Source organism: Rhagoletis zephyria, unplaced genomic scaffold (genome assembly GCF_001687245.7).
Source record: "Rhagoletis zephyria isolate East Lansing unplaced genomic scaffold, Rhagoletis_zephyria_1.1 Rzeph_scaffold_04774, whole genome shotgun sequence".
NCBI classification, from domain to species: domain Eukaryota; kingdom Metazoa; phylum Arthropoda; class Insecta; order Diptera; family Tephritidae; genus Rhagoletis; species Rhagoletis zephyria.
Window position 1 is genome coordinate 1 of NW_016161857.1, and position 9,657 is coordinate 9,657.

At 37.2% G+C, this 9,657-nt stretch overlaps 2 protein-coding genes across 2 annotated transcripts in view; both read left to right on the top strand.

Moving 5' to 3' along the window:
• The first annotated feature begins 2,847 nt into the window (after positions 1–2,847).
• LOC108371196 (uncharacterized) lies at positions 2,848–4,474 on the top strand. Its single transcript, XM_017626703.1, has 2 exons — positions 2,848–3,051; positions 3,147–4,474. The coding sequence occupies exon 2, from the start codon at positions 3,529–3,531 to the stop codon at positions 4,465–4,467; it is 939 nt and encodes a 312-aa protein (XP_017482192.1). The 5' UTR covers positions 2,848–3,051; positions 3,147–3,528; the 3' UTR covers positions 4,468–4,474.
• A 1,701-nt stretch (positions 4,475–6,175) lies between these two features.
• Positions 6,176–9,657, top strand: part of SP555 (SPRY domain-containing SOCS box protein SP555) — a 5,947-nt gene continuing 2,465 nt past the window's right edge. Inside the window, exon 1 of the mRNA XM_017626704.1 lies at positions 6,176–7,180. Coding sequence (XP_017482193.1) covers positions 6,745–7,180 — 436 coding nt within the window. The 5' untranslated portion in view covers positions 6,176–6,744. The remainder of the gene's footprint in view (positions 7,181–9,657) is intronic.

Here is a 9,657-nt window from a genome sequence, read left to right on the forward strand (position 1 = left end):
TGCATATAAATAGCATCAGAGCGCTATTTTTTTGGCAGAAATATGTGTGCTCTTTAGTTGTTCAACCGAAATTAAGAATTTTTACTTTACCCATATTTGGTTTTCAACGCTATTCTTGCATGGGCCAATGCAAAAAATCTTATCAGGGGCCGCGAAACCNATCCTTCCAAGAAAGACCACTGTTGGTATATCAATGGCCAAATTTTACATTGAGGATTTTTGGCTCTCCTATAATAGAAAACGCACATCTGTGCTCTTCAGCTTCCTTATAAGGACTTTTGTTGGCCTACATGACATAAGCCTAGAAGTTGACGCATCGGACCAATGTTGTAGTTGCAAGACCAAAGAAGAAGATTACGCACGCTTAGAAAAGATCTCACAAATGGAAATAAGACCATCGGTAAAGCTCATGACATTGAAAGGAATTTTTTCTTGCATATAAATAGCATCAGAGCGCTATTTTTTTGGCAGAAATATGTGTGCTCTTTAGTTGTTCAACCGAAATTAAGAATTTTTACTTTACCCATATTTGGTTTTCAACGCTATTCTTGCATGGGCCAATGCAAAAAATCTTATCAGGGGCCGCGAAACCAGAGGGAATGAGCTAGTATTCTTGGCAAAATAGTTAACAGAATTCAGCTAACTCACAATCCTTGACAATAGAAATAAAAGTAAAAGGTGGCTCAATGTGTTAAAAATGAGTTTTTATTCATTATTTAAAATAACGAATAAAACAACGAATAAATTATTCGAAAGCAATTTATTCACGAATAATTTATTCGTAAATGAGTTATCTGCGAATAATTATATTACGGATAAAAGTTTATTCGAATAATTATCTAAATAACAATTTATTCGAATAATGCCCAACTCTGGGGCAGCGGCTCTTCAAATTTTATCGATTGAAGTGCAAAGTATTCTTATGTACGTTACACCCTTTCAATTCTAGTAGCATGGCAATTATAAATCGGATTCCAAATAATAGCGGCATACTCAAGTTTTGAACGAACTTAAGTGTTGTAGAGAAGTCTCCTGGTATACAAATATTTAAAATCCTTTGAAATCAAAAATGATAAAATTGATAAAATGATAAATTTATCATTTTGATAAATGAACTGTCAAACCTTGTATGGAAATCGACTTCGTCCAAATTTTATCATTTTATCAAACGATTTTGGTGGATTCTACCCTGACAGGTGGCCAGGTGGTCGCTTTCGCTACAAACACATAAAAAGCAAATGAACACAATGGACGAGGTAAAACTGAAACGTAACTAGCCATATAAGTTAAATAATAAACAATGTTATGCAATTATTTACCAAGGCGCGTTCATGTAGGAATGCGGATAAACTGAAAAATTTAAGCATTTTATCCCTTTATCACTTTAGATGAGGACTCCTACTATAAACCTTGGGAAGGACATAACATATCGCACACCGTCTTCAAAAGAGTCACAACTCAAAATAATACGTTTGTAAGAAAATGTGAAAAACTATTTCTTAGCACATGCTAATCATATGGGCAAGGGCGACTTAACCTTAGGGTTTTTTTTTTAACAAATTATAACAAAAATTTGTTCCAACTTTTGCTGAAAGGTAAATAGAAGCTCTGCGTACATTTTTAGCGCATAATCTCAAAAATACAAAATTTTGTGTTATGACTCTTTTGAAGACGGTGTGCGATATGTGATTTCTGAAAGTAAAACGATTATCGAACACAGCTTCAAGATCAATAAAATCTTTAACTAAAATAAGTTGGTGTTTAGCAATAGTATAGCACGGTTGCCGAAACTCCGGAGATTTATAAATAGACATATGGAAACATTTGTTAGTATTGCATGAAAGTTTGCTCCTGTGACACCATTCGATGAGATTATTTAAGTCCTGTTGTAGGAGATGAGAATCAGTCTCGCAGACAATACTACGAAAAATAGTAAAAAGTAAAACTTTCTAATTTTTAAAACAGGAACCAGTGTCATTGATGAAGAGAATAAATAAAATTAGACCAAGAATGTTACCTAGGGGGACACTCAAGGACGCAACAAATGAAAACGACTTGAAATTTTCCAATTGCTGTGCTGTCACACGATTCAAAACATTTCAAACAATTGTTGTTGTTGCACCCGGTTTATGTTTGATTGGGCATAATAAGCACAATATTGGCCTCGATTGCCGCATGAGACAATTTATTGTGAAATCACACCATTAGGAGATCAATTAAGGCATTCCATCCATTGTGTGATCCGGGCTTAATGTTTTCGGAAAATCCCCAAAAAATTCATATTAAATCGCATACATTCCTCGTTTACTAGATTACTGCGATATTTAATGCCTTACATTTTTAGAACAGCGCCATGGAAAAAAGCATTTTCGAATGCGACAACGGTTGTTTTATACAGATTATTTTTTCGATTACCATACATTACATTTTCCCACTGGGATGTGTCTATATATATATGCAAATGTATGCATCTACTAAAAATATCAGCTGCTGATAAGCAAATACGCATAATGCGGGCGAAAATATCCGTACATATATACATATGTATGTATGTATATACACATATGTATTAACACAAGTTTATATATATACACACCTAATATTAGGGATGAAGCACTTGCGACTGTTAAGGCTTAACAGAACCACGCTTAAAGAGCAATACATGAACACACTTAGAAAGGGTGGCGTGAGCGAACGCCGGTAACAAAACAAAGAATTTGATAAAATTAAACACAGAAGAAAACGGTAACTTATTCATATATGTACATATGTATACAAATATATATGTAGGTGCATACATACCGACATTGGCTGATCCAATTGGGGGTGGAAAATCACAAATGAGTAGATGAAGCGATAGATAAAAAGTCAAATGGGGTTGGCTGGATGACTGCAATGCAGACTGGAAAATTCGGAGCGAGCGAAAAGGGGGTTGCTGGGCGCAGTAGTGTAGAGCAGTCGTAGTCGGCTGACAGAAGTCAGACAGGAATGGAGTAATACAGACCATCTAACGAGCTAGCTAAGGAGCGAGTGCACGACAAGTCGATAAGTGTTCGTGGAAGAAAGAAATTTATTAAAAATATTGAAAAATACCAAAGTTAAATTTACTTGTTCTATAAGTTTTTGTTTTTTTTTGTTCGGTTAAGAATCAACGAAAATTAATTGCATCCGACAATAAGCTTTAAGCGAAAGGCATTGGAAAAAATCGAAAAGTTCTTCTCAAATACACACACAAACACAAAAGCGCCTATAAAGTATCTACCATCCACCCACCTTCGCAGGCAACGTCGACATATGTACATACACATGTATGTACTTTATTGAAGAAAATCCTCAGCCTACAACGAAATCGAAGGGTCCGTTCTAACTCCTTCGACCAGCATCTTGTTTTCAACAAAAAAAAAAAAAAACCAAAAAACCTGTCAGTAAGAAAACCCCAACCGCATACCAGCGGTATTTTTAACTAGTCGCCAATTGGTCTCCATCTACGTCACCTTCCATTCTTGAACAAGCAAGCATTCCATATATATGATTATCGTTTTGTTGTTATTGTTTCAATCACTATGTTTATACTGTCAGCGGCTTGTTCTGCATATACACGATCGATGGATCAATCCGAAGAACTCACGCCTACTCAAAGAGGCCGCTGAGACATCATCGGCCGCGACACGTAAGCTCCTGCTAGAGCAGTACCACACTGGGGGCTTGGAGAGCAATAAGCAGACGCGTAAGCGGAATTCTACATCGGCGTGCGGTGAGCCAGACGGCTCGGGCGGTATTTTAGCTGAAGCTTGTCGTTTTTGCGCGAACAGCCCGCAGGGATACTGTCGTCACCATTTTCATCTACAGGAATTGGAGTTGCGAAAAGCTCAACAAAACAAACAGGTAGAACAAAAAAGCCATCCACTATCACAATATCGGCCACGATTTTGGCAGCCGCTCTGTGGTGGTAACAGCACCACTGCCTTGGAGCATATATGGGCGCAGCGGCGGCAGCAACGCAAAGTGAATCGTGAATTGAAGCGTAATTTGAAAAATCGATTGTGTGCCACAACGTCACTACAGCAACAACAACAACAACCACAACAGCTACAACAGCTACAACACCCAATGCAAAAGCAATTTCAACTAAACCGACAGTATTTGAGGCGACAGCAATATGAAGAGTCAATGAGGGCAAGAAACGCCGGTACTATTAGCAGCAGCAGTAGCTCGAGCAGCGGTGGTAGTCCATTGTGGGATACGTCCACATCGAACTCGTCCAGTGGTCATCAGTCACCTTTCGCCGCTGTATACAACGTTAATGGGTCGCTTACTGACATTGACACAACAGATTCTGGTTTAGCCACCTCCTTGGAGAGTGTTGCCTATTACGGCGCTGAGGAACAGGAATCCATCGAGGAATCGCCACCAGTTCTAGAAGAGAAGCTAACGCCAAATTCAACTATAACTACAACACACCTGTGAATGAGTGAGAAAGAACTGAAGAAAGATATCTGCGAAATACAGGCAGGTGAGTTAACGCATACTTATAAAAATAAAAGAGTTCGTTTGCTTGCTATTTTTATTTTTTTTTGTTACGCTTTACGACTAATGGCCTCAAGGGGTTGTCTTTTAAGTTTACTTTAAATACCCATAATCACCTACAATCACCTACAAAGCAGTAATTTCAATAAAGTCGCAACTCGTTACTCACTAACAGACTTTAGGTTTTTTATTCCGTTCATCTATATATATATATCTTCTTCCGGCTTGGTTTTACACGGCTTTATGTGTTCGGCGACGTTGAAAAATTTGTGGCGTCATTAATACTAATCTGTGTTTTATTATAGTACTATGTACTTACATATACATATAGGGACCCCTATACGAAGTGAGCGGGATTTCCAACTTGAAAGAACAGGTTAGTCGCCGTACACTATTTGCTATTCCATATGAAATTGAAATCGCCTATAGGGCGCCGTGAAAAGGATGTTTCACATGATATACATATATTAATTGTAGAAGACAAGCTTAAGGAGAATTCCAGAGAGTTGAATATGTAGAGCTAACAGCACTGGTTTCCAACAAACCTGAGAATGTGAAATGCCAGACAACTGCTGATAAAGTGTAAGACAGTGTCTTCATCTTGTATATACAATATATAATAGAAATGTTCAACCCTAGTTTCAAGCTCTGATAAGATCCTAGAGTATCCAAGGTCTGGTTCTGATAAAAAAAAAGCCAAGAAAGCTCAGTCTGAAGGCATATCCAGCACCACTAAGCGAGACAATATGCTCATGTAGGCAGATTTTGAAGCCAAGAATGGCTAGTCTGAAGGCATATCCTGGACCTCTAAGCGCTCATGTAGGCAGCTTTTGAAGCCTCACCAAATGAAATAAATCTAAAAGAGTTATACTGGGTAATGAATTAAGTGCAGAACGACCAATTTATCTCATGCTCGCAAAAAAAAAAAACATTGTCAAAGGCAGCCATGAAAATCCCCTGACGAAACACCCACCTTACTTTACCGTACTAACTAGGATTTGCAGAGCAGTTTCACAAGGTTTTCCACGCTATTAGGAATATAGGGCCGTTTGCACATGTCTTTTTTGAGCACCTTTAGTAAGACTGATGTACACATACTTTTATGGCCGAAATTTTTTGATCAGTATATTATCTCTAGTTTTATGAATAAAGGCGATTAATACCCAGCGGGAAAAGTAGTATGTAATACATTACATGTGTGATAAATAATGTAATGTATTTTTCTGACGGACATGCAAATTTGAATGACTCCATTATACTGCTGCCAAGTCCTTTGACTATATACCAGTTTTCTTAAACATATCCCAGCGAGCCTTTCGCCTTTATTGAAACTCTTTCGGCTCGCAGTTGAGAACTCGATATAGCGGTGACCAGAGAGTGAGTCGTTGAAAGATACACGCTACTTGGCGATGATAGTCAATATTATTAATAAATAGGTGACTGAAATTTTACTTTAAAATACAAAGTCGAACACCCGGACAGCACAACTTTATTTTGCTTATACTTCAATACGAATATTGCTTTCTTTTTATTCTAATGATATTTTGCTTAAATGTTTGTTTAGTCGTAGGATATTATACACATACATATACATATTTTTGAATTGATAGTAAAATATTATTAAATGTATTTTTTGTATTTTTTAGTGCGAATAAATATTAAGCCTTTCAGATTCCTTGCCTTTTAATAGCCCAAAAAGCTACGAAAAATCGTCGTCATCAGATCTTAATGCAATAAGTGAGCGAATAGGTTAGGAGAAAGTGACAACTAGACAAAGGCACCAATCTGCGCCATAACACTCACATACACAGGTATTTTAGACAAAGGACGAGCCAGAGTGGGTCAAGAGGTAAGAAGCGATTTGCGTCTAGATAAAAGTACAAGCTGCTGAACGTTACACAGGTAAAGGTGAAAAGCTTATTTAGTAGAGGTGTAGTCGTCGATGTGCACCGGAAGTGGCCTTTCTCTAGCAAAATGCCAAAGTGACTAGACAACTTGAATGCAAGAAATAAAGAAATGCAAACTCTTAGAAGAGCTATTGAATTTCTGAAAAGCTGCATCAAGTCTTGAAAAAAATCAATGACATGAATGACATTGAAGCGCCACAAAAGCAATGAACTGACATTGAATTAGATAGCAGGTTAATTCGGTAATTCGATTGCAAGCACAATTGCACGTTTCGCCAGAATTTGGTGTTTGTCCTGTTACAATTGTAAAATGATGGCTTCGGATGACGACAATAATTCATTGAACTCATCACCAAAACGTGTCGCACCGCTTGCCGAGCTGCAAGCTGCAGCATCTGCTACCACGAGCGCGACCTCGACCTCCAGCACAAACGCAACAACAATTGGTACCGCAAACGCGGCCATCGGAAGCCCCTCTTCCCAAATGGGTCGGCGAAAGAAAGTCATGCCGCTAGAGCATGGATGTGAAGACAATTGGACATGGAGTAAACGGCATCGTTCCAAGGAGATAGTATTAAGTGGGGCCAACAATCGCACCGTTCATTTCCATCCGAATTGGAGCAAGGGTACGGCCGGGGTACAGGGCAAGCGACCTCTTAACAATGGTCGTTTCTATTGGGAACTGCATGTGTCACAGCGGGTTTTCGGCACTAGCATTATGTTCGGTATTGGAACAAAACAAGCGCGTAAGTATTCTAAATAAAGCTTATACAAAATTTGTAATGAATAGATGAGAAAGTATTATTTGTAGTCTAGGTATGGGGTGAGTAGGATTTTAATTTGTGGTATCACAGTTCCTCCGAGTCAAAGTAGTTATTTTGTCATTCAATCGATGGATCCTTCATTTCGGACTACTTACTGGCTGAAAATCTACAAGCTCTCTAGAGCGAAAAAAATATTGGTAATGTTTTGCCATCGGAGTTGGAGTTCGGAAATATATTAAGATTCACGTGTGTTGGGTCGATTTGAAAATATCTATAAATATCGAGATTAGCTTATACTTACTATTACTAAATACTACTACTAGTAATTGAGAAATTGCGTCCTCAATTAATACCGTGCCCAAATTATTTTGTTGCGTGTCATCATGGGCACGCGTGCCTCAGGTTTGCCAGCCCTGCATTAGACTGTCCCAAAAATATATGGAAACAAATTTGTTTACAAATTTTAATATGCATGCCCTCTATATTTGTGCTTTATAGCTTGAATAGCCTATAAATATTTGAAGTTTTATGGCCTTAGGATAACGATAACCCGTGCCGTGCCGACTTTTAGTTGAAGTTTTAGTTAAAAACTAGCATTAATCGTCAATGAAAACTTTGAAAATGCGAAAAATGCCATATGTTTTTAATAGGAGGCCGGCAGGATTTCTCCCAAGGACTTAAAGGACAATATTTTTTTGCAATTTTTAACGTTCAATATCCTTATATATATTTCTGTTGTCGTAAGCAAAAACCGCTTAAGTCGACTTAAGAAAGAATTGAGTTATACATATATGTGACCTGGTCTACGAAAAGGGAGCTTACGTGCGAAAACTAGTTTTCTGTGAAAAAGCTGTTAAAAGTATGCAACTCGTTTCGTCAGTTTCTCATTAACTCGTTAATTGTTCTCCGCGCCGGACGTCCAGTAAGTGTTGTTGTTGGTCCAGTAAGTGTTGTTGTTGGTCCAGTAAGTGTTGTTGTTGGTCCAGTAAGTGTTGTTGTTGGTCGGAATATTATTATAGTTCATCGTGTAAATAAATTATATTTTGTCGTATTNGCTATTGTTTTCTGCAACTACTATTCCATGTATATGTGAAACTCCCATCTCGTTAACTAGGCTATTTAAAAAGTTATAGATGAAAATATTTTGGCTTCCCCATAAGGTTAACATTACAATCCAAATGTTTAAAGCGTTTTCTCCCAAATTCAGGTTTTTCGACTTAGGCGATTATTGCTAATGACCATAGATCTATAGGATTTAAATTAAACTAAGATTCTTCAAAATGCAATAGTTACAATTGATATTGTTTTAAATTTTTCTTTTAATTGATATCCATATTTTGTGTAATCTTTGGAAATATATTTTTTTTAATATATGGTTCTTTGGAAAAAATCCTGACTACCTGATAAAAACTAAGCCGATTTACTAAATGTTATGCCCTAATACTGTAGGGAGTATAGTTATACCGCCTTATATGTATAGAAGTAAAAGTCGGCACGGGTTGCCGTGGTCCGAATTGCATAAAATTTTATTTAGATAATTTTTAAGACAAAACCAATAAAATGAGTGAGTATGCATTAGAAAAATCCACTTTGGTTTTTTGGGGCGTATGTATAACTTTAGTAAAGCAGGTATTTTCCAGCTTGAAGTCACCTTTAACGTTAGACCTTGAGATTTATTTATCGATATGGTGAAGATAACCCCAACGGAAACTGAAGGCTTTTAAATTCAAATGGAGGATCTGTGGAAATTAATGGGACTTTTTACAGAAAACAACTGCTTTCCAGCAGCCCGTAATAATTTTGGCATTAAGCTTAGTTTCCAGCTCTCAAGAAAACGGTCAAGAAAAAAATTGCCATTATTTCTTGTATGTGACCAAGGAATTTTGACATCTGATATTTCACAGCCTGTTGCCTAGCTCTTTTCTTAAGAAATAATAGAGCGGGCATATATTTCTGTTGCAAAACAGCTCTTTTTTCACAAAACACTTTAGTAGTAGAAAGCGTAGCAAATTTCTTAAGAACTGCGTACTATCTTAAGGAAATTTTACACAAGAAAATATTAGGTGGAATATGGTCACGAAAGAAGAATGGGAGCTAAAAAAATTTAAATTAAGATTATGGAGAGTAACTCCTGATGGCTCCAGTGAATTCAAAAACTCCACGGGGTAAGCTAGGTTAGGATTGTTAAGATAGTCTTTCGCACGACCTTCATGATAGAATAGATTGACGTCTACAGACAAATGAGATGAAGCAGGTCGGGGCCATTGAAGTGAAATGGAGTACCATTCTAGTATCAGTATTCAGAAACTTCTCTAGAGTGATAGGTCCATTGAGAAAATCCAGCAGAGAAAATAATTATCGGTTATCAGTCCAAGAAAACAGTCTTATTTCATTTATTTCCTTGTTTTCTATAATTATATTATATTTATTGCAGGTCTTCACGCCAACTCATTTCGTAA